Source organism: Melospiza georgiana, chromosome 17, assembly GCF_028018845.1.
Source record: "Melospiza georgiana isolate bMelGeo1 chromosome 17, bMelGeo1.pri, whole genome shotgun sequence".
In the NCBI taxonomy this organism is placed as follows: domain Eukaryota; kingdom Metazoa; phylum Chordata; class Aves; order Passeriformes; family Passerellidae; genus Melospiza; species Melospiza georgiana.
Genome location: NC_080446.1, coordinates 13662548 through 13687378, shown reverse-complemented (window position 1 = coordinate 13687378; position 24831 = coordinate 13662548). Strand labels below are relative to the sequence as shown.

Genomic DNA, 24831 nt, shown 5'->3' with positions numbered 1-24831 from the left:
AGAGGGTGAAAGGTGCAAAGAAGGTGCAGGCAAAAGAAGCTACACCTCTTCTTTGTATTGCTGACATTTTCAGGACAGAAAATAATGATCTTCACTAAAATTTATGGGGACAATATACTTTTGGAATACGAAAATTCTTAGCTGTGCCTGAGTAAAGTAAGAGAAAGATGCATAAAAACTCAGTTGGATGAGGGCTTTTTAGAGCTTACTCAGTCAATTGAAGAATGCTTCTTAAGCATTTGAATTTATTGTATAGACAGAGTAGTTGTGGTGTGGTTTTTTGATGTAGACAGCCCACCATTTCCTTCCATTCATCTGTTTCTGCCATCAGACTTGGGTTGGATACTTGTACTGGAAGGCAAAATATTTTCATAATCAAAATTTATACTCTTGTCAAGCACAAGTTGGGAGTTGAATCTGAGGATTGTTAGAATCATGGAATATCCTGAGCTGGAAGGGACCCACAAGGATCATTGAGTCCCATGCCCAGCCCTGCACAGACACCCCAGCAATCCCCCCTGTGCCTGGCAGAGCTGTCCCAACACTCCTGGAGCTCTGGCAGCCTCGGGGCCGTGCCCATTCCCTGGGGAGCCTGGGCAGTGCCAGCACCCTCTGGGGAAGAGCCTTTCCCTGATACCCAACCTAAACCCTTCCCCCTGCCCTCCTTACACAGCTCCATGTTGGTTTTGTCATATGAATTAATAAAACCTGTGAGAGCAGAGGGGCAGTTACACTATTTGTGCACATCCGTGTCCAATTCTTTCCCTCATTGCTCCTCTCCTCGTTGCAGAGCTGCCAGGCTGGAGTGACCCAGTGGACAGCAGGGTGCTGTGGGTTGCTGCAGAGCCCTGCAGTCCCAGGCCCCTGGAGGTGGGTGCTCTGCAGTGCTTTCCAGGTAAGACATCAGTGCATGTTAAAGTGTCTGAAAAATTGAATGATCTGAAATTACCAAAAAAAAGTAAGAGTTTTTCAATAAAGAGGCTTCCAAAAGTGATGTCTTCACTGTGTATTGTGGAAATTCCAAGGCAACTCTAGAGCTCTCTGCTGCTGCAGGAGTGAGCTCCCACTCTTGTTACATGTCCAGGTGTGTCTTTTAATAGATCCAAATGATCTGTCATGAGAAGATTAAATGCAGAAGTCCAAATGGAGGTGTTACTTTTCCAAGCGAGCTATTACAAGCCAGTCATGTTTGCATGCTGCTTCCAGCATTTTATTTTAGAGAACACTTTATAAGGCATCTCCACTGTACAGTGACCTTGGAGTTCCCAGTACTGATGGATGCTTACCTTGCACAGCACATTTGGTGTTGTTGCAGTGGAAGCTTTGCAGTTTGGCTCTCTGTTGTGGGACACCAGCATAGTGCCAGAGTGTGTCTGTCCTGAGTAAATCAACTAGAGCATCAAGTAATAGCAGCTTATGATAAAGCAGTGAAAAATATGTAGAAAATGGGAATAGACATAGAATGCTAACCCTATTATTAAAGCACCAGTTTGCACCAGTAGCATGTGATGTTGGGACTAGAGGTGGAAATGAGCAGTTGTGAAATTATTAATGAAGTTGGGCTTACTCTACATTCAGTACACATCTGGGCATGACTGCTCTGAACAGCATATTTACTCTGTCTGAATTAATTGATAAATGAGGTGCTGCTAAGCTGGGTGTGCTGGGAGACTGAGAATATTCTGTTCAGTGTGCAGCTTCTTTCCTGGGGAGCTCACTTGCTCCTGCTTGGGAATTTTCTTTGTTGTGCACTAGATCTGGGACTGAAGTCATACGGGCTGTAGTGGTAGCATTTACCCTGCAATTTGTGTTTTCTCAAGTCTTGGCCACAAAAACAATTGAACAGGCTATAAAGTTGTAGATAAAAAGAGCTATTTGTCTGCTAAGTCAGAAGAAACAATTATTCTTTATTAAGAGACAAACCCCATAATTAGAAGTAGTGTGAGAGCCAAAGCAGAGAGGCTGTGGCTTTTGAGTGCAGTGTTCTACCAGTCCATTCCATCAGTACATTTATGGAACACTGGAAAATGTGGTCTGGAGCATTAAGGATGGACAGCCATTTTATTTGTAACAGTTGCTGTAATAAATCTGTGCTATTTGTGATGCAGAGTTTTTCAGGATTAGCCAGAATTAATTGACTTGGAAGAAAACTACAGGTGGTTGATGCAAAATCAGTGGTCTCAATTATTTTTCTTTTCTTTTATCATTTCTACTAGAGACACAAGGCTGGCACCTTCCAACTCTCTAAATTCTGTGGTGGATTGATTCAAGCCAATGGAGCCATCACACAGCAAAACAGATCCTTTCACAATACGAGTAAGGTGAGAAGAGTTGGGAAGTTTTATTGTTGGAGGACACATGGGCTGGGGATTCTACAGAGACAGGAGGCAAAACACTTCTAAGAACACATAGGAGAGGATTCAGCCTTTCTCTAAGATGTTTTAGTGTAATGTGAACAGTGGGTCTGGTGATTGGAGAAGGAATTCTGTTCCTTTCCAGCGAAGGAGGGGCTGGCATAGGAAGGTGCAGTTACAGTTGGGTGATCAGGGTGAAGGTTCATTGCCAAGGCTGAGGGCTTCCTTCCAGTCAGGGAAGAAATTAAGTCAAGATGTTGGGGGCAGATGTTCCTTCTACACATACCTGAAGTGACAAAATGTTTCCTTATTCTTTGGTTTGGGAATAATATGTGGTGAGAGTTTTTCTATCTTCTAAACACTGAAAATTGTCATGCAGTTTATTAGTAACAGCTAATTATTGTGTAACAATTTACTGTTCATCTGTACTATTCTGTTAATTTGTGGTCTATGTGTCTTGTACATGCATTGTCTTTTGTCCTGGAGTAGAAGTTTTCTGAGGCATGAATCAACTCCGTAATATCAGTTCACCACTTAAACTAAGGGTGTTAGCATCTCTCAACTAATAAATATCCTGATATCTTGTTAATCCAGTGTGAAGAAAATGGCAAAATGGAGCACGTGCATGAGAAGTGAGATGACAGAAGGAAAAAGAGTTGGGGACTGATGGGTAAAAGTTCCATGAAAACAATAATCCCAGTTTGTTGTCTAGCTAATAGTTCATTTTGCTGGTGTGGAGTTAGAGGTACATGCTAAGAAGAATTTTAAATTTGTTATTTTGACATGGATAGAAAAAATGAAGTAAAACCAGAAGTGTGCAAAGGAAGAGCCCCTGCCTGGTCTTTGCATTTAGTTCTCAGCTAGGGTTTTTTCCTTCTTATAGTCAAATTTTCAGTATTTTTCAGCTATTAAGATAAACCAAACATTTTGCAGACAGAGTTTGAAGCATATACAAAGGGATTGGGCAATTTATCATGGCCAGAGCTAAAGTTGTTATCCAGGCTCCCAAAGATGGTGCTTGCCCCTAATCCCCATCCTGCCTGCACTGCTCTGAGCCCTGCACAGGCAGCACTTACAGAGCAGGCCTGGGAGAGCAGTGGGTGACAGGACAGTACCTCAAACAAACCAGGAGTGCCATGAAAATCTTCAAGGCAGGACCCAAGATTTGTTTTGGTGTATTGGAAAGGGCAAGGGGAGGGGTACAAGGGCTGAAAGATGGATGGGGAAACTTCCCAGTTAAAATAGCCATGGTGTAAGAAGCCAGGCAGGATTTATGACCAGAGAGGAAGCAGTTTACAACACTGTAGGTTTGAGGTGAGTTTTTGGACTGCAACTTCATTATTTTGAATAGAGAAGTACTTACTCATCTTTGAAATGTGAACTTGACTATGCAGTCCTGGTGGGAAAGTGGTTTGGAATTAATGGTGAGCTCCAGATGTTTCAGTTTATGTTTGGTGTCAAAATTAAAATGGTTGTTTGCTTTAAGCACTGCCTTACAGGTATTGAGCAGAAAAGGCAGCCTGAGGTAGGCTTATGTCCCTTGCAGTGTCTTCATAAGCTTGAGTGAGGTATAAAATACATTTTTAAAGTTTTTTCTTTCTCTCTGTTGTGGTTTTAGCCCAGCTGGCAACTAAGCACCACACAGTTTCCCCCCCCTCACCCCAGTGTTTTCTAGATCTGATTTTGCAGACACTTATAGGAAAGTTTAATTGCATTTGGCTGCAGTCCTGGCATTGACAGGATGAGCTTCAGACCTCTATCCATAGGTTGAACCAAGCACTCTCTGCTTAAATCCCTTCACCATCTCTTGAGCTAGTCCGGGCTGCCTTGCAGAAGAAAGAAGCAAGAAACATGGCATTTCCTAGAGAAACCTGCTGGTTGGTTAGCCCTTGTTTTAGTGATGAGCTAACAGCAGACAAATTGAGACAATTTTGGTTTTTAACTTTCTCTGCATAACAAAAAACCTGTACAGAGGGAGACTTCATGTGCATTTATAGATAAGAGACATGTAGTGAAATTCTGCCTGGGTTCATTAGAGGTTCAGTGTGACTTGAATTCCTGTGGAGGAGATGAATGATTTAGTGAATGTGGCAGTGGTTATTGGACACAAGCTCTGCCTTCAGCAGTTCCTACCATTGCCTGGCTGGAGGGGGGATTTTGGAGTTAGGATGGAAGGTTAGGAGCCATTTGTAGAGTAGCAGGGAGTATTGCACTGCATAATCCTGCAGAGGAGGTTTAAATAAAAACTGGTTTAAATACCAGTACATGTCAGGGAATCACTGGGTCCATCACGTGTGGCAGAGGTGGGATGAGCCTCTGCAGACATTGGGGACCTGGAGAGCAGGGTTGATGACCAGCATTCAGAGGAGCTGAGTATCACAGGAGGTCTGGGCAGTGTTACACTGCTGGGAGGTTGACAGATGTTAAAATGGTGCTGGGTGTGTTTCTCCCATTCACCTGAATGCTGGGCATGGCAGGATTCAAGGCACTGGCAGACATCCTTGGACAGTGCATGAGTGCAGGGTATTTTATCTCAAATACTCAGGCTGGTGTGTGGATATACACAGGGATGGACTCTGTCTGAGAGCTCTAAGTTTGTCACCTTTACAGCTAGTTTTTAATTAATGATAGCACCTTGTGCAGAGTATGGATCTGTATTTTAATCTGTATGTATTTACTTATCATTCATGCCTTTTCAAACACTACTATAGTAGTGCTAAGAAGTCTATAGAGAATTATCAGAAAGGGGAAAAGCTTTCAGTATGAGAATAGCCTGTTTCAGCCTTTTTCAGCCAGTTTTAGGACCCTTCTAAACTAAGGAATGCATGTATGATACTGGCCTATAAAAGTAATAAAAGTTACTGAAAAGTGGGATAGGAAGTGGTTGTTTGCAGGTTCTTATGGGAAAATTTGGAACATCCAAGGATCATAGAATACTTTGGGTTGGAAGGGACTTTTAAAGGTCATCTAGTCCAAATTACAAGGTTGGATTTTAAAAAGGCACAAGGGATTTTTTTTAAAACATGATTAAACTGTGAAATCAAACATACCACGACTTTGTGTTACTGAGGTTAAGTAATTTCAAATGCCACTGGGATACTGAAGGTGTAGCTAGTTGGAGCTGACAAAAAAAAAAAGAATAGATACATTTTCTTGTGCAGGAATGTCTGTCAGAAGCTGGGCAGGTACATCCCAGAAGGCTGGGGAGGTGTGTGCTGTATTTCTCTGCTTTTGTGGCATCCCCAAGAGTCTGCTCCTGGTCCTTGCTGGAGCTGGCATCCTGCTCTCATTACTCTCACAGGTTATAATGGCTCTCAGCTGTATTTCCTCAAATCATACCTAGGAGGTTCATGTGCAATAGATAGGTTAAAAGTAATTTGTTGATAGCAAAAAGTCTGTACTGCATACTTAATTCATGGAAATGATTTGCTGGAGTACCAGTGGTGATTACAGCTGGCTGATGGTGCTGCTGGGGCTGAATGCCATAAAGTTTTCTTACCAGTTGTGCTGCTTTGGGCTGGGGGAGAGTAAATTTTCTTCCTGGTAGCTGGTGTGGCTGTGGTTTGGATTTGTGCTGGACACAGGCCTGATTTCCCAGGCATGTTTGAGTTACTGAGCAGGGCTGACACAAGGCTGAGGCCTTTCCTGCTCCTCTCCCCACCAGTGGAGCAGCTGGGGGTGCACAAGGAATTGCAGGGACACAGTGGGGACACAGTGGGGACAGCCCAGACCATCCAGCATCATTCTCACATCTAAAGCTTGGGAAGAAGGAGGAAGGGGGGGACACTGGTGTGATGTTACTCTGATGGAGCCCAGCTGCCCTGGGGATGGCTTAGCACCTGCCTGCCCTGGGGAAGTGGGGGATGAATTCCTCCTTTGGCCTTGCTGTGTCTCTGGCTTTTGTTTTACTGCCCTTATCTCAATTTTCTCACTTTTACCCTCCCAGTTCTCTCCCTGTCCCCACCTCTCCACTGGACTAAAGCCACAGCACCAGCCCAGGGGTGTTTAAGGTGTGTAGTGAGTCTGGAAAAGAACGTTTATCTTCATGTTTGCAGACACTGCAAATCATTGCTCACTAAGTACTTTGCTGATCTGGATTTTCTGCAAGTACTCTGTAGATCAACTAGGAGAGTAAGAGTCTGGGGGAGCTCTTTGGTAAAATGGTGGGTGCATGTATCTTCATTGGTTTTAAAACAGAGCTGATTGCTTTGTGTAATGCATAATTACTGTACAATGCCTGTGAGAGGAAGAAAGGGAATGTGAAAGGTTAGCTTTATTTACTCTGTTTCTGTGATTTGTTTGCTCATTTTATCTGCAAAAGACTTAAGCCCATGTAAAGACACCTAGAATGAATATGGGAGTCTAGGATAGAAGGCATATTTTGGAAAGCAAGTTTCTGTAAATATTAAATATTTGAGCTTCCAATGGGATGTTGTTATCACAATGGTTATGCAATTTTTGTATTCATACACAGAGGAATGGCACATATGAAAACCAGTGGAATGTTTTCAGAGGAGACCTAAACAGTGTTTTTTGTTTAAAAAACAGTTGAACAAAGAAAACAGGCAATAAAGACCTAAAATTCTCTGGTAAATTTGTAACTTTGCTATCTAAAATGTATTAGATTTAAGTGCTGAGACTGAAGTATGTGCTATTTCAATTTTACAGCATCTTTCTGCAAAAGATTCCTTGCTGTCATCTGAAGAAAAAGTGGGTGCTTTTACAAGGATAATGGAAGCCTTCGGGTTCACGGGACCACTCAAGTACAGCAGATGGGTAAAGCAGTAATTTAATAATTCTTTTGTTTGTTTCATAGTTCTAAAAAGCAGACCAAAACCACTCCACATTATTTTCTTATGATAGGAGCAGTACTTCATAGATAAGTTTTAATGTAAATTTCTGTTTTCTGGTGTAAGGAATTAATAATCCAGATCTTGAACCTCCATTATGTATTGCCATCATTGACATATGCAACAGTGCTGTATTGGGTAGAGTCTAAATCCTTCTTGAATGTGTTCAGATATCTGATTTTCACTTCATTTGTGCCCCAAAGAACAGAGTAAGAGCCTTACCAGGAGGGTCTGCTGAGCAGGCAGTGCTGAAATATGGTGTGGTTGCTGCTCAAATCACTGTTCAGTGGTAGCTGACTGGGGCAGAGTCACAAACAGGTCCTGCTCTTTCTCCTTTTCTTTTTAAATAGCCCTTTCATAAAACAGTTGTTAACATTGACTAAGTGAGAGCAGCTCTGTGAGAGATGCTTTTGGTTCCTTATGTGGAAGAAAAAAGATGAAATTCATAATTGTTTTTCTCTGAACTAAGGAAGAGTGCAAAAGAATGAGAGGAGAAGGCAGCTTGAAAGAAGGACTGAGCTCAATTGTGTTGAAATAAAAAACCAGTTATTTGAATAAAAAGATTAAAAATAATGGAAGTTTTAAGGTGCTTTGAATAGCTGCAAGGCAGAGTGCACCTCTTCAGAGACTGACCTGGAACTGTTGCTGGTTGCATGCTGCTCCTCAGAAAGTGTAAAGCAAAGATAAATGACTTGTAACAGGCTTAGTTATTTTGGTTAAAATCAGTTGCTTTAATCAGGTGATGCTAAACCTCTTGAGAGTGTAGTTTCTCTCCCATGTGCTTGTGTACATATTGTTGTAATAAAGATTCTTGTTAGCTCTAAGTGTTGATTTCAGAGTTCTCCTTAATTGCTGCTCTTTACTGCCTGCTTTTGGCTGGGGATCCTGGGTTGGGAGAGAGTTATTTTGTGGTTAGGGCCCAAGAGACCTGAGTTCATTTTTGGCCTTGCCCGTGCTCTCTAGGAGATCTTTGGGAAGTTTCTTAAAATTTCTCTTGCTTTTTTCTGTGTTATTCTCCCTTCCCCCACGCTTCTTCTACACCCTAAAACTTCCATGATTAAATTTCATCAGTTTCTCCTTTGTTACCTGCATTATTTAAGGGCTGGATTGTGGGGACTGTTTTTTACAATATGTTTTTAATGTCTAGTAATGCCTGCTCTGGGGCAGTGACTCTCACCAGGGAGATCTCTGCTCACAGGCCAGGCAGTGTTTCCTTTAAAAGGGAAACCTTCAGAACTCCTGTAAGCAATGCAAATCATTTTACTTCAAGAAGTTTAGCTGTATCTTTGATTTTTGACAGAAGCCTGAGATTACTGAATAAGAAAAATAATGAGCTCCTGTGTTTCCTCAGCAATCATTTGCAACTTCTTTATTTTCCTTTTGGTTGAAGGAGACACAAATAATTACTTTGGTGATTTGAACTGCCATTTAGCAGGCAGGGTGCTCATCCCTGCAGTGTGGTGAGCACTGAGATGATCACTGGTATGTGTCACTAGAAAAAACAGAAAACCAAACCAGAGCAATCCAAACCCAATGCCATTTCTCTTTAAGATTTTTGCTATTAGTTATTGTGCTCTTTGAAGCTTCAGCATGTGTGTCTGTGTTCTGGATGATGCACTGGAGGTGTTTTGGGTGCAGTGGCAGGCTGGGAACAAAATGAGAAATGCCAAAGCACGCAGGAATACCTCATGTTGTTCATTTGGGATTCCTTTCTCACTCTCATAATCAGTCAAATGTCACTTTTCTAGGAAAAAAAAAGCTATTTTTAGGACATGACTGGTATGTGACTTTAATATTTTAAACTTAAATTACACAGAACACTCTTAGTGGTATGCATCACTTAAATTTGTTGGAGGAAACCAGGAGTTGTGAATTGGGATCTTCAGAGACTCTGTAAGGAAAACCATTTAATTTATATTTTCTGTAATTATATCAAGTATTTTAACACACTGGATTTGGAAGGATATTCAGGAAGACATTTAATAATCTTGTTTCCTTCAAGGCAAAATGAATTATACTCATGCCATTACTGGCAGATCTAACAGTTTAATGTGCCCCTGAAAATCTCAAGCAATGGTGATTCTCAAAAGAAGTGTTTTCAGAGAATGGCAGTGTGGGACAAAGGGACAGTGTTCAGCAGTGTTCCCAGTGTTCAGGGACAAAGCCAGCAGTGTTCCCCAGCTCGGTGATGAACGTTTCAAGTGCTGTCTGTTCCTTTTGTTCAGAAGCTGAAGGTGGCGGCGCTGCGCATGTACGCGTGCTGCGTGGAGAAAACCGACTTCGAGGAGTTCTTCAACAGTAAGTGCTGCCCTGAGGCTGTGTGCCTGCTGCCCTGGGAGGGGAACACACACTGGAATCATGTCACTGGGTCTGTTTGTGATAATAAATGCTACAACAAAGTCTTGTCAGACCTTAGCAGGGCATGGTCAGCTGGAAGGGGACTGTACTGCAGCGTTCCCCTGAGCTCTGGAGTGCCAGGGGTACCAGGGCAGACCCTGGAGTCTGGCATTGTTACATTTTCCCTGCTGCAGTGGGCAACAGGAACGGGAGTGGGATGGGAAGACCTTGGAATAGCCTGGACTTCAAGGGATATTACCATTTTTTATTACCAGGGTGGGATAAACAAAGAATCCAAATATCCCTTCCCCTTTTATGGTCTCTGTGTCCTACCCTGTGCCATCCCCAGTACAACTGGGATGCAGGTAAGGGAATCACCCCCATGCACTAATGCACAACTTTTTAATGATACAAGGTCAGGTCACAGGGATCACCTGTCTCTGTCATGGCTGGGGGAGGTTTGGGTACAAATTAAGAGACTTTCTACATTTTTTACTGACCCTGACAGCATTAAATCAGGACACATCTCTTGACTGGGTAGAGAGTATGACTAGAACACTCTATATATATAGATATATACATATATACATATACATGTATATACATATATACATATATACATATACACGTATATACATATACATATACATACATATATATATATATATATATATATATATAACTAGAACATAGGCAGAACAAGTCCCTTCTATAAGTATATAGGTACATTAGTGGCTTGGATTGGGATGATTTTTTTGATGTTGCACACAGTGGTTTTTAACTATCAGCTCAAAAATCTGTTGCAGCTTTGAATAGTTTCAAACCTGGCTGGTGAAGAGGGAAGATGTTCTTTGGCAATTATGTAAGCTGCAATAGTATTTTTTGCTTAGGTGAATTATTTCTTCTGTCAGTGTGATTTAGCTGGTAGTAAACCCATTAGCTGGATCTGGCCTGGATTCCTGAGCTGCCAGATGCTTCCTTACAGCACAGGTTGGGGCTGCTGCCTCATGAGAGACCAGCTGAAGGAACACCTTCATGCAGTGCAGAGCATAGTGAGGGTGGTTTGTTACATGGTGTTGCTACTGCAAAATTTTCAAGTGTTTTTCAGAAGATTTTCCAAACCTCTGATGTGGTTTCAGTGGTTGCAGGAGTGAGAGAACTCTGTGAGCAGTAGGATTCATTACTAGTGATCAAAACTTAGGAACCTCATTTTGCCTGTGCACACCCTCTCCCAGCTGAGTGCCCTCCCAGGCTTGCTCAGATAGGGTCTGCTCTGTTTGTGGTATTTACCTCTCAAACAAGGGCTTTGCTGTCTTTAACTGGTGTTTCACTATCCCTGTTTAATTGTACAAAGATCTATAAATGTTGCCCTAGCTTAAAATTTAAAGGAATTTCTAGACTTGTTTGTGGAAAAAATTCTGGCACAGATTTTCAGGTTCAGTACAGAGTAAAATAGCTTCAGTTGTGCTTTTGATGTTGTCTTAAAAAGAAAGCATGTATTTAAAGAGTAGGATATGTTTGTATGGACTTGAGACAGTTGTTGCCTAAGGAACAAGGTAATTTTCTGAGATTGATGGAGTGCATGATGCACCTGTTGGTGGTATAGGATCACCTGTGCTGTGGGGGGTCAGTGCTTGTGGTTCCAAAGAAATCATTGTTTTCATACCACAACAGGTAAAAGAAGTTTCTTTTACTTCTGTCACATAGAAATTAAACTCTTTTGGGAGATAAGCTCAAAAATTTAACAGGCTTGTGATCCATGTTAAAAAGTAGCTCCCCTAAAACAAGCAGTGTGGGATGGGTGGGAAGCTTTAAACAGGATTTTGCCATGGAGAAGCTTTAGGCTGTGGTTCCATGGGCAGCTGAATTGAAGTAGCAGCCAAAGGGGAAAGTCTCACATCTTTCCCTGCTCTGGACTGCACAGGTCTGTCCTTGGTGAGGAGAACAGCTCAGTTTACTGACATCCTGGTTTGCTGTGTTGGTGAGCTAAGTGGCACATGGAAGGGTCTGGTGGAGAGCAGCTGTGGCACAAAGCAGGTGCTAGGGAGTGCATAACTGAGAGGAGAACATGGCATGGAGCAGGATACCCAACTTTCACTTGAGTTTACCATGTCTGCATCAAACTGTGTCAGTCGGGAGCTGGTTTTAAAGATGGACATTGCTTAAGCCCATTGCTCACTGCTGAAGGAGCAGCCTGGGGGGCTGGTGGGAGGAGAGGCAGGTCCCTGTGACCTGTGTGTGCCTGCTGCAGCAGAGCAGTGCCCCAGCCTGTGCTCCATGGGTGCTGCTCCCCTCCCAATGCCCACGGGAGCCCCAGGGCAGGGTGGTGCTGTCTGAGCCATGTGCTCACCTGGGCTGTGTTTGTGCTCTGCTGCCCTTCTGGCTCCAGCAGGAGGGTGTTGATATCAGGTGAACTGCTCAGAGTCAGCTTTGCTCTCTGGAGAGCTTATTAGCTCCTTCCTGGCCGTGTGTGAGCCCTGCTCACCTGCAGAGCTGACCTGGGAAACCTGCAGCCCTTCATGTGTGAAACCACTCATGGGCTCCTTAACCTGAGTGAGCAGAACAGTTCTGCACAGAGCCCTTCTCAGTGTTTTCTGGGTGTGCTTTTGTGGTGTGGTTCTGTTGTGGCATAAGGAACAACAGCACTGGGACCTTCTGGAAGTCACAGTGGAACTTGGAATGCTGTGGGGAGTTTGTAGGGTCGCTCTCTTACAGAGGTGACAGTGTAAAGAGTGGATGGTGTAGTGGAGGGCTAGGACAGTGTCCATTTTCATGTCTATGGGCTCTCTTCTATCTCACTGCATTCCTGCTGGTGCCCAGTGGAATTTCTGAGACTTTTTGTGCCACAGTATGAGAGCCCTGTGAACTGCCTGTGTCTGAATATGTCTTGGAACAGCAGTTCCCAAAATACAGACTGTGGCTATGCAAGTCATGAGGCTGCTGTAGGATATAAAGAAGGTGTTTTAATTGAGACTCTTGAGTATAAAACTGCAGCTAATTTTATTATACTTGCTATCCCTTTGTCTTTCAATATTGGATCACTCATGGACAAAACTTCGGGAACTCTGCTTTAGAGCCCATATCCCAAATGTCTACTTATGGGGAAAGTGGAGCTATTTTAGGATGTCAGTTGTTTCTTGTTTAAAGGAGAAGAGAGAAGCTGCAAAGGGAATAGCAAAGTTGCTGGTGCCAGGTTTGGCACAGAGCTTGGGTAGTTCCCATGCAACAGAGGAGGCAGCCTGTGAGGAGAGAGTTTCATGTCTGACCTCAGACTTGAAAGGTCAAAAGAACTTTTAGCATCAGGCAGGTAATACTCAGAGCTGAACTGGAGTTTGGCTGATGAATGTGGACTGTAGGGTTACCTTGAATTGAACTTGAATTATTAATGCTGTTAATTCTCTAGAGTCAGGCAGCTGCAGCAGTAGAGAGCTTGTCCCACCAAATCAGGCTTTTGGATGGCTCCTAGTGGGGCTCAGTGCAGCTCAAAAAAGGCTGGAGGTTACAGGACTCTTAATTCTAATGTCTCCCATAATAGGCACCACTCGGTGCCTTCCAGGCTCCTGCTGCTGCCTGCCACACTCAGGGGAGCACAACACTCCTGTTCTTGTGCAGGATGTGTGGATGTTACCCCATTGTGTCCTTCCTAAAGTTGTGGTAGTGGCAAAGATGATCCATCATGAAAAAGTTCTTGCTTTTGCTTAAAGGAGCCACCCTTCCTTTAAATTTACCATGCAGACAGTCCAAATATAGAAGTTAAAAATGATTTATAAAAATAGAATTGCAACTCTTGGAAAATTAGAGAAAAAATTCTTGCCTCCTGGGTACTGAATAGGTCTTTAAAAACTTTCTGTGTTTCCAGGAGTGGAGGTGTGAGCTTTGCTTTCCACTGCAGAGTGATTTCTGTGGTGGGGACTGATCCATGGGAGCTCCTACTGGAGAAACCTCTGTCTGAATTGAGTGTTTGCCTCTTGCCTGTGGAACCTGCATTTACTGAGATGGTTTGGTTAATGCAGGCATTGTGTGCTGCTGCCCTAGTTAGAGATGCCTTGGCGTGGCTTTAGGTCAGAGTAGTCATTTCTAGGCACAGGAATTATTTCTAATAGGAATGAGAGAGCCAGAAGGGTAGAAGGGTGAGGGAGACCTGTGTTTAATCTCCAAACATGGACTGTTTGTGTCTTTGTACTGTCTTAGAGGTGATGTATGGGCAGTGGTGCTGAACCTTGGCACCTCCTAGGCCTGATGGAGTCATCTCTCTGGGGAGGGAGGAATAGTGGTGATCTGTTTGGTTCTTCTGACCAGAGCTGGCATGTAAAAAGAAAAAGGCTGTGAAAGCATTGCTTCATGATCTGGGTGAATCTCCTTTGTAATACTTGACAGCAAAGAAGCATAGGAGCCAGGAAGGAATCTATTTAGCACAGAAAAGATGAGGTTGACTTCCCTAGGGCATATCTGACTGTAGAGTCACTTTCTGAAGGCTCTCTGGCCTTCTTCCAGCTAGGTTTGAACGGCTCAGAAGGGAACACCAAGTGCTGGGTAGGCCAAGGTGGCTGCCTCAGATCCTTCTCATTAGGGACTTGCCTTAAAACCTTCTCCAGGAAACAGATGCAGAAGTGTGCCTGGGAGGAAGGTTTGAGATTGACAGGAACTAAAGGATTTGGCATGCACAGAACCCACAGGTTCATTTTTTTTTTCAAGCATGAGAAAGAGGAATATGGTTTTTGTGCCACGTTGCCTAAATCTCCAACCTCGCATCCTAACAGCACATGAAAATCCATCCTGTGAGCACACATATGGACAAACCATCTCTGGGAAAGCAATGGCTGTGGGAGTAGAGCTGAATCTGGAAACAGATTTTCTGTGGTTGGTTGATGGGTTTAATCCTGATGTAGCCTGGCTGGAGCACTCAGAGTGCTGTGGGCTGTGCAGCCATGGAGTGAATCCAGCCAGGGAGTGGGAGCAGACTCAGGTAACACAGAGCTCTGTGCCTGGCAGGAGACAGCAGCACATGGGAGGGAAGAATGTAAGAATGGAGCAAAGCATCCATTGATTCCTCTGTGTTAGTCACTGCTGCTTTGAGACTCTCCAGGCTAGAAGCCACATGTTTGACTCTCCATTGTGGAATTTCCCCCCTCTGTAAAAGTTACTCAAGTGGATTCTAAACACCTGAAATCTTTCAGAATCCACAGCATCCTGTGGCTGTATGTTCTAGAATTTAAGCACAAACAGTAAACAGTAAATGGTGTTTGCAGTATGTATGTACTGTTATTGCTGAAAATAAATTACTAAAGTGCTTTTAGATTTTGGTGCAGTGATTTTCTGTTAAGCACAAAATGGGATTTAATTAATTTTAATGTTTTGTTTTGGTTTTGTGTTTTTTTTTCCCCCCCTTCGATCAAGGATGCCAAATGCCTGATACTTTGAATTCATGGTTTCTAGTAGCCCAGCTTCATGTCTGGTAAGTGAAAGACAAAATAGTAATACAGTTATTTTCAGGAAATGGAGTTATATACAACTTAATGTGATAAAAAGTACGGCCTTCTATCCATAGCTGATAATAGAGGCCATATTCATTTTATTGATGACTGAATTTAAGCTGTTTTCTGCTGAAGAACAGTAAGTCCTATAGAGAAGCTGACATCTCTTACATCTCAAAATCCCTCACTAATGGAGTGATCTTTGCCATGAGTTTTCTAAAAGCCTTACTCAGGCTATGTGGAAAAATCCTACTTGGGTGTTTTAGGAAAGGTTTAAATTTATGTAAAAGTCATTTAAATTGGGAGAATTTGTGGTGATGAGAAGCATTTAACAAATTATAGCACTGGCATTTATTCTTTCAGTTCTGAAAGGTACGTGCAGGGTGGTGAATGCCAGCTTGGCTGCATGTGAAAATATTTAACACCTTAAACGTGAAGTTTTTTTCCCTTTTTCGTTTGTGAAAATAGTAGCCAAAAAAATCAGGTTTTCATCTAGCATTACGTACTTAGAAAGGTCAGAGGATGCACAAGGGAGTACAGTAATTTTCTAAGTGCCAGATCTTTCAGGGAACTGAAGTCCATAGACTTGGGTTCAGCTGTCCAAAGGCTGAAAGGAAGTTTGTACTGAAATAGCTGCACTTAAGGCCCCTTGTTTCCTTGCCTCCTCCTTTTTCCCTTCTCTCCTTTTAATTTCCTGGCTCCTCAATATAGTGAAAGATGGGGCAGCTCATTACACTAAAGAGTGAATAAATGAGCAGAACCATTGAAATTATAATCAGTTAATGAAATCAGTGGAACAAAGTAAGGATGACCCTTGAAATCTGCAGTTTATTTATTTCCTACTGTTCCTTGTGGGAAAAAATGAATTGATGAGCTAATAATTCATATAGGTGTTTTGAAAACTAGTGCAATAAGTGTTAAAAACCAGACTGTTTGTAAGTATCTGGGAAAACCAGAGTTAAGATGAATCTGCAGAGAACACACTATTTTCATCTTGATTTCTCATTGATGGGACAGTGCCTCCTGTGATTAATACACAGCATCAAATTCAATATTAATTATAAAAGTCAACAAGAGAGCTAAGACAGAGATGAAACTGGTATAGGATAGGCATAAGTTTCTAAGATCAAAGGTACATTGTCTTCTTTTGAAGGTGGCCAAGAGTTGCTGCACTTTGAGCTGATGTTATGGGGAGATTTGCTGAGAATTGAAATACTCTTACATGTGAGATATGGTGGACAGTTTGACAGCAATATCCTGAGCAAGCAGGAAAGAACCAAATCCCTCTGCCCTCATTGTGGCAGCAGGGAAAATTCAGGTGTGGAGTTTAGCACAAGAGGTTAATTTTTCTAGGGTTTATGAGCCTGGCTCCTCTGTGTTCCTGGCAGCACTGTCATTCTGGACCACAAATCAGAGCTCTGGTTTGATATTCCAGGACACAGAGAAGCCTGTGACAGGGCTGCTCACTGCCTGGCTCATTGGGAAACGCTGTAGGCTTTGCCTGTGATGAGATCAGTGTCCAGCATCCTGCCATGCCATGCTTTGCTTTTATTGCTCTTCTCTGGGATCTCTTTCTTCAGGCAGTTTGACCTCAGTAAATTGGGAGCAGAAGTTGCTTCTGCTACCTTTGACAAGGCTAAGGACATCCTACCCCTGTGTGAAGGCTCCAGTTCTCCTCTTTCCTGCTGGACCATTTGCCTCAGGGGGTAGAAATCCTCCTGATCTGGTGGCCAGCAGCCAGCCAGGAGATTCTGATCATCATCTGCTCCTGCTGCCCCTAGCAGAGCAGTCTGCACAACTTTCTCAGATACTTCTTATTTCAGCAGCCTATTTTCAACTGATTTAGATTGTCTTCTGGAGCCAGAGAAGTTGATAATTTTCCCTATTTTGGTAAACTTTGTCTCCTTCTCTTACTGTTGCCATTGCCCAGCATGTTCTGGTCAATTTTTCCATGCTTTTTGCATCACAGCTTTTACAGATTTAAATAAGTGCTTGTCAGGGCACGTTGTTGTGTTACACATTCTGGTGGGTTCTCTGAATCTCTGGCCCCTACTTCTTCTTGTCTGTGAATAGAATGTTCCTCCTGACCCCACTCAAAAAGAGAGGAATTCAGGCTCTCATGTTTAGCCTCTGCTGTTGGAAGCTTGTTTATAAGATAATGTTCCTTTAGAAACACTGCAGTGCCTTCCAATGCAGTGCTAAAATCATGCTTTAAAAAGTCAACCCATCAATATTACTTGGAAAACCAACCCATGGTTATTCTTTCCTGAATGTCATGTTTTCATAGGCCCTTTCTGTTACTTTACACCTCTGGTGTCAGAGGGACTCTTGGTTTATATTTTGAAATCCAGACCTTTAGAAAAACTCTTAATTTCTTCTGCTGGGTTTGCATTTTCCCATGCATCTAAATGGAGTATTGGCTGAATCCAGAGCTGTTACCAAACTGCCAAAGAAATTACATGGGTGACTGCTGAGGAATGTCTTGGTTCAGTATTTGCCATGTAGCTACCTAGAGCTCCCTTTGCATTGTCACCACACCAAGCATGGTGACATCTCTGAAGTATTTAGGATCAAATAGAGTGGTGCTACACCTCCTGTTCTGAAAGACTCAGAGACCTGTTGCAAAAACTCATCTGAGCATTGTTTTTCTTAAGGAAATCTGCACTTAGGAAAGTTCTGATCAGCCTCAGGAAGTCCAGAGGGGAGTGAAAACTACCAAGTATATGTAGAAAACCACTCCTGCCAGAAAAGATTTCTCTGATTTGCACAGAGATGCTTGAGTTCACAGTGCCATTTTGAAATGTGGTGCTTCAGAAGAAAGGGAATAAACTCTATGTTTTGTGTCTTAATTGCATCAGGATAGTCTTGCTTGAGAGAGATTTTAAGAATAAGTTTATATGGAATGTCTCCAGCATTTAGTTGCTCCTACCTTAACATGAGGGACTGGGCCACAGCAGCCTGAGAAAGGCCCCAGGGGAGAGGAGGCTGCAGAGCCAGGCTGGGCTCTGTGTGCTGGATACAGCAGTACTGGGGAGCTGGCCAGGCTGGAGCACAGGAGAACATGCAAACCTAATTAGGACCTGGTCAGAATTCTGCTGATAATCATCATTCCCTCAAGTGCAATGTCACAAGGGAGCTGATGGAAAAGTCAGTTCAGGAGTTTCCTGCCATTCCCCAAGCTGGCAGCTGTTCATGAGTGGGTTAAACAGAATAAAGCCTTCAAAAAATGCTGTTGATATTTGTGGTGTTAAAAGCCAGAGTAATTTCTTTGAGCAGCTATAGTGTAGCTGCAGAAATAGTTGCTCTGGAGCAGCTGAGGGAGCAGGAATGAGTGGCCAGGTACAGGAAGGTTCACTTTACCCTTAATGGCTCATCACACCTTGATGCATGGCACAGGGCACCTCACAGCAGTGATCAGGAGGTGTCAACCACCACTTCTGGTGTTCAGGCCAGTCTGGCACTCTGGGAGCACTGACAGAAGCTGGCTGAGGCTGTTGTGAGAAACTACAACATCTCAGCTGATGAGGGTTGAGTTACAGAGGCTCCTGATCCTTTTCCACTATCCTTTCTTCTAAGATGCTAAGATTTTCTTCTAAGATAATCTCTCTGCATAACTTAATACAGCAAAAATTATCCAACCCAACTAATGTGAGGTGGACAGCTTTCTAAAGATAGTTTGGAGTAATTTTCCTTTCAGGGTTTGATGGAGATGAGTCAGTATTTGACTAAATTACAGAACAGATTGTGCAGTGAAATGATGAAATGTTTCAGGCTATGGTGATCTGGTTAGGAGGTTTACAGCTTTAAAGAGTCTGTGTCACCTCAGACAGCAGGTGTAGTAACAAACTACCAAACTTCCAAATAAGCTGCAAAATTCCATGATCTCACTGGTGGTGCTGCAGAACAGCTCTGTGTCAGCACTGTGCATCCAAACACAAGAGCTCCCTTTTAGGCTCCATGAGTAGCAGGTTTTCCCCTGCACACCAGCCCAGTCCTGCTCATCACTGACCAGTTGTTGGTCTCTGCACTGCTCTCTCCTCCTGCTTCTCCACCACCCAAGGCACACAGGATAGGAAGCACTATTTTTGCTCAGGGGGAGCTTTTCTTTCCCCTGAGTTTTTCACCCCTGAGTTCAGCTGTTCAGCAAGAGAAGCATAAAAATGCTTTTCTTAACACAAAATTAGTCTTTTATCTGAGTCTTTTTCTTTTCGTCTTGCTAAGAGTGAGTAAGAATTTTCAATTCAGTAATTCACTCCTTTGTGCAGTTCAGTTATGTAAATGCACAAGAGGAGCAAAGATTTTGAAACTGGTAGAAGTACCCTGAAAGTTTTAAGCTCTTTGTGCATTTGTTTTGTAGAAGGTCTGGTACCTGGACAGCTGTTCTATGACAGCTGCTCTCTGACCACTGTTTGAACAGAAAGCTTTGCCATCCTTCTGTGAGAAAATGAGGGTTTGGTTTTGGTACCATCTTAATTGGATTTGTGTGGTGGGACAGTGATTATGACTAGCAAGAAGAATATAGGACTGCTGTGGGTTTTGCTGCCTTCAGCTTTTGTCTCTGACTGTCCCTGGCAGTAAGTTTTACTTCTTTAATAGGTTAGAAAATGTTTCCTTTACTAATCCATACACAAGATAGAACCCATGATAAAGATGGACATCTGTCCCTTTACAGGTCATCTCAGCACACTTCAGGTGTTTGTGATTTTCCCTGTGGAGCTGGCATTCACGAGTCACCAAGTACTTTTAATGCCTGCAGATCTTATATTCACTAAAGAAATGAATCTATTCATTAGATTAATCTATAAATAAGCATATTTTCCTTTTAGCTCTTGTGGCACATTCACCATTGTTAGTGTGCACCAGCTCCACAGTGGCCTCCAGCAGCTCTGTTCTCTTGGTTTTACAGGGAGCAGTTTCCTTCCTAGCATGTCTGTGAAAAGCAGTGGATTCTCTGAGCTCCAGTGTTTGAGCATCACATCATCTGCAGTCACTCAGTCAGTCCTGGACAGGCATTTCTGTCTTTCAGTACAGGAGTTGCTGAATGAGGTAGAGAAGATGGGACAGGTGGCAGGACTGGTCCCTGCCCTCTGAGGAATCAGCCTGGGCTTCAGTTTGTGCTCTTTTCAGATGCTTTATAAGAGGCAAAATAAAATTATTCTTTATTTTGTAGACAGAACAGCAGCAATTAAGTTTTAAGTGGCTTTAATGCTTAAAAACAGAGTAAAACAACTCAACCTGATGTTCTCATTAAGATCTCACAGTGCACTTACAAACCTCTGAGCTGGTCTTGCATGTGGAGGTTTTGCCAGGTGGCTGGACATGTATCCTAACACCCCTGTAGTTGAAGTAATTTAGGACATTGTTAATTTGGATTGGTTGGAGTCTGTAACTTGCTTAAGCTTTCCCAGCTTGGCTAGTTGGGCTATTACAGCCCTTGAGTGACCAACTGAGCTACAGCTGGCTCGGAGCCTGGATTAGACAAGCCATGTGTTCCTGCTCCAGAGGGTGAGGTGTTCTTAAGGCTGAGGAATTCAGGTTGCAGTAGTGTTTAACTAGATTACAGTACTGTCAGCAAGAATAGAGTCCACTGTCACTCTTCCATGGCTGGATTGGCCAAAATCCAGCAGATGCAGCTCCTGAGTACGGAATGGAAATGTTTGTAGTGGTTTATTAAAAAAAAAAAAATCCACGTGTATTTTCCTCCTGATCACAAACATATACTGTAAGAAAACTCTTAAATGAGCTGGAATGTATTTAATTTACTCTCTCCCTTTAACAAGAGCCCGGGGGCTGAGTGGTGTGTGCTCTTGCAGGATGTGCCTGGTGCGGCTGAAGCAGGAGGGCCGCACGGGGAAGTACATGTGCCGCTACATCGTGCACTGCATGTGGGAGGACGTGGAGCAGCGTGGGAAGGTGATGGGGGTAAGTCCTCTCTGCTGGTGTTAATCCTCATGATTCCCATCTTTCAGTGCTCTTTTGGATTTAAATATCTTAGAAAAATGCCCAAGAATCCAACTGGTTGATTCCTTTTCTAGCTTAAGCTGGTACCTGCAGCCCTCACTCCTGACCGTTCATTCCCTCAGCTGCTGTATTGAGCACTGTCCTTCTTTCTGAAAGTGCATTATGACCTGGATAAAGGTATTGATTTGTCTGAAATTGATTCATTTCCTAAATGATTTGCTATGTGATTGCAGGAATGGATGCTGCTAAAACAGAATGGGGATAGGAATAAGCAGCTGTGGTAGGGAGGAATGTGACTGGTGCCAAATCAATAGCAACAACTTCAGTAATTCCAGCAGAGCTCTGAGTGTTCTCTGTATCTAAAGTGGTAAAAGGGACGTTAATCAACAAGAGGTTTTTGTCAAGTTCCTACTTTGTCAAGTTCCAAGGACTATACCTAGTCCTTTGTCTATTTTTAATTTTGGATTTTCACTATACCTGATCTTTATCACCAAAAAAAAAAAAAAAAAGAAAAAAGTTCTAAAGAGAGAGTAGTTCCAAGGAGACTTCATTTGCAATTTTGAAGGAAGAGGAAGGTTGGATCATTCTGGCCTCTTCTGAGGAAGGTTATGGTAATTGGTTGTAATGGTAATTTCTGTACCTAAAGTATGAAAACGTGGTTCTCCAGCCCTGTGTTGGTGTTTGCCTGAAGAGAAGGCATTGCAGAGGCAGTGGTAGTAGGTGACAGCAGACCTGATGCAGGTGAGGCTGCCTGTGTTCAGAGCACTTCTGTGGGAGAACAGGCCTGGCAACATCTGTGTTGTCAAAAAGGAAGAGAACTGTTCAGTGATTCAGTGTTAAAGAAGTGACAGTTTTCATATAGCAGTAATTAATTCCTTATTTGTTAAGCCTTTGCTGTCAGTTCTATTGGAGAAGCTGCCAGGATGTTCCTGGTGGTGCCAGACAAGGGAATTAACCAGTGAGTCAGGATTTGGGATGCAATCACATTAGAAATTCAAGAAGTTTCTCTCTGATTCTTTATTTTGTATGTGGTTTTAGAAGGTGTTGGTTCTGGTATAACTTCAGTTATTCCTTTAGCAATAGGGTTTTTTCCCTGCTGTTGGGACTTCTGTAGCTTTACTTTGTTGCACATTGCTCTTATAGACAAGACATCCTGTTAATCTTCTTTTGAATTCAATTTAAATTTGTACATCTGAGGGTTTTTTGCTATGTTAATGTGCTTAGATAAATTCCAGTGTGGGAATCTTCTCTTTCTGGTAGGGCAGTGTGAATGAGCCTAACAAATCAGATGTACTGGAGAAAAAAACTGAATGAAAGAGCTTCTGCATTTTTGTCCTTATCCAGTGCCTTCCATATCATATCTCTGGTTCATTCTGCTTTCTCTAGGAGCTATACACAGCTCAGCTCTTTACTCTGAGTGTAAATTTAAGGTTCTTCTTCTTGAAAAGCAAAAAATCCTCCCAAACCCAAAACAAACTCCAGCCAAACATGTCACCTTCCAGAACACCTGAAGCATCTGTCTGATTCCATGGAGAAAATGACCTTTGGAAAAGAAGATCATTTGTCTGTTTCTTTTGTCCCTAATTTTGTCTCATATGCTGGCTTGTAGATTTCTGTGCAGGGTTGGGAGCAGCAGTCAGAAAAGAGGAGCAGATTTGGCTGTTTGCTGTCCTTTAAGCCATGCAGGGCTCCAAAGTGAAGAATGCTGCAGGGTAGGCCTGCACTGAGAGCTTTACAGTAAACCTTAGGGGGAAAAAGATAATGTTTGCAGGCAGTTATTTTTAAAGGGATGCACAGGGTTTCCATTTATGCAAACTAAACTATCCCATTTCTCCACAAAATTCCTTGAAGTATAAAAAAACCATCAGTGTCTTTATCTTTTCATCCAGTCAATACCCTGAAGTGTTTATACTTGCATTTTGCAGTATCATGGCTGCTGTGTCATGCAAGTGCAAGGAGCTCTGAAGTTGCTGGAATGCCATTTGTTCCCTGCCTTGTCAGGTTAGGCATCTGCTCAGTTCACCCTTGAATTTAAATTGTGCAGTCCTTGTAGGAATGACCCTGCAGTGCAATCTCCAGTGTGCTTGGCTGGCCCTGCTGTGATTCCTGTAACACACCAGACTGTGGCCTGGTGCTAGCACAGCCTTTATGTGGCCACAGCAGATGCTCAGAGGAAGAAGCTGCACATTTCAGGGATTAATCTGCAAGGCAGTTACACCTGGGTGTGTTTAGTACAGCTGAGCTGCTCAGGGGCCCCTTGGTTTAATGAGCCTCCTTGGGTGAGCAGTGAACTCCTGAGCAGGCACTGAGGGGGGGTGAGAAAGCAGAGTGGACTCTCCTGGGGTGTAAATTTGGAAATCAGGACTGTTCTCTTCACTGTAGTCTCGGGGAGGGCTTTCATTATCTGCCGTGGTTTGGTTTGGTTTTTTAATCTTTTATTTATTCCTGATCTCTCAGTCATTATTCACAGTCAGTCCCCTGTGGAGATGGGCTGAGAGGGTTGGGGCTGCTGAGGCTGGAGGAGGGAAGGTTCTGTGGAGACCTCCCAGCACCTGCAGGGAAGCCAGAGGGGGACCCTTCCTCAGGAACTGCAGTGACAGGACAAAGGGGGATGGCTTCACAAAGCAAGGGAGGGAATTTAGTTAGACATGTGGAAGGAATTCCTCCCTGTCAGCAATGGTGCCCAGAGAAGTTGTGGCTGCCCCTGGATCCCTGGAAGGTTGGATGGAGCTTGGAGCAGCCTGGAATAGTGAAAGGTGTCCCTGCCATGGCAGGAGGTGGAATGGGATGACCCAAAAGTTCTGGGATTTTGTTGAGATGAACAAACTTTTTGGTCTCTTCTGGTAACATTTACTGTATGTTAGATGAAAATGATCTCTGCCCTGATGTTTGAAGATGTTACCAGTTCCCTTGCTCCTTGTCACTGTTTCATTTTCCTTTGTCTTTGCCAGTGATTCTGGCTTCACATCCCACTTCACTCATGCCCCTGCACAGGCAGTTCTGTTTTTTCCATGCTTGTTCACTCTTCTCCACTCACCTTCCTTCCCTTCACAGAGCTGTACCCTGGCTGAAATCTTTCTCACTTCTCACCTTTGGCAATTGCAAGGAGTTTTGAGTGACCAATAAAGGGCAGTTTCCCAAGTGCTACATGCTTTTTATTCATCTTGACCTCTTTATCCCTAATGATTTTTTTAAACTGAAACTGAGGTAATGACAGAGGAAATGTGACCTGATGGAAGGATATGTATAGCAGCAATTTATTTTCAAGTAGTAGTAGCAATTTATTTTCATTGTAGTCCTGCAATCAGTAAATATTCTGCCTCCAAAAGAAGGTGGTCAAATACATTAAGAATAATAGATAAAAAGAAGACATTAATGTCCCTGTGTTGATGCTCTTAAATTTCAGAATCTGTGTCTTTCTCAGAAATAAGATAAGTGAAAAGAAACTTTACTGACTACATTCAGAGAACTAAATTTTCATTTGCATAGATCCTAGGGGTCCATTCCTTGCCTTTTCTCCCATGTAGTGTATCAAAGGTAAAGATTTAACTCAGATTCCTGTATTGTGGTACAAGTGACAGAGCATCTGGGTGGAATTGCTGTCTGGATGCAATTAGTTTAACTTGCTGACATACAAAGTTGCAGTTCTTTAGCTTGCTTCCAATCTAGCAACAATGCTGGCACTTGATGCAGAAAATGGACACTGTATTCCTGAGGTGATGCTGATGCTTTATTGAAATGTGCCATCTGCTCTTAACTGGTTCATTGGAGCCCAAAGGGGTAGAATGTAAAGCATTTTAACTGCAAATTTACATCAGCTCCAGCTCCAAATTGAGTTTGTATTATTTCAAAACC

At 42.9% G+C, this 24831-nt stretch overlaps 1 protein-coding gene across 1 annotated transcript in view; it reads left to right on the top strand.

Annotated features, from left to right (window-relative positions):
• Window positions 1-24831, top strand: part of LOC131090559 (ubiquinol-cytochrome-c reductase complex assembly factor 1) — a 46977-nt gene that overhangs the window by 3328 nt on the left and 18818 nt on the right. The window contains exons 2-7 of the mRNA XM_058035999.1: window positions 791-895; window positions 2217-2321; window positions 7023-7130; window positions 9430-9502; window positions 14939-14996; window positions 20829-20937. Of these exons, the coding sequence (XP_057891982.1) occupies window positions 791-895; window positions 2217-2321; window positions 7023-7130; window positions 9430-9502; window positions 14939-14996; window positions 20829-20937 (558 nt within the window). The remainder of the gene's footprint in view (window positions 1-790; window positions 896-2216; window positions 2322-7022; window positions 7131-9429; window positions 9503-14938; window positions 14997-20828; window positions 20938-24831) is intronic.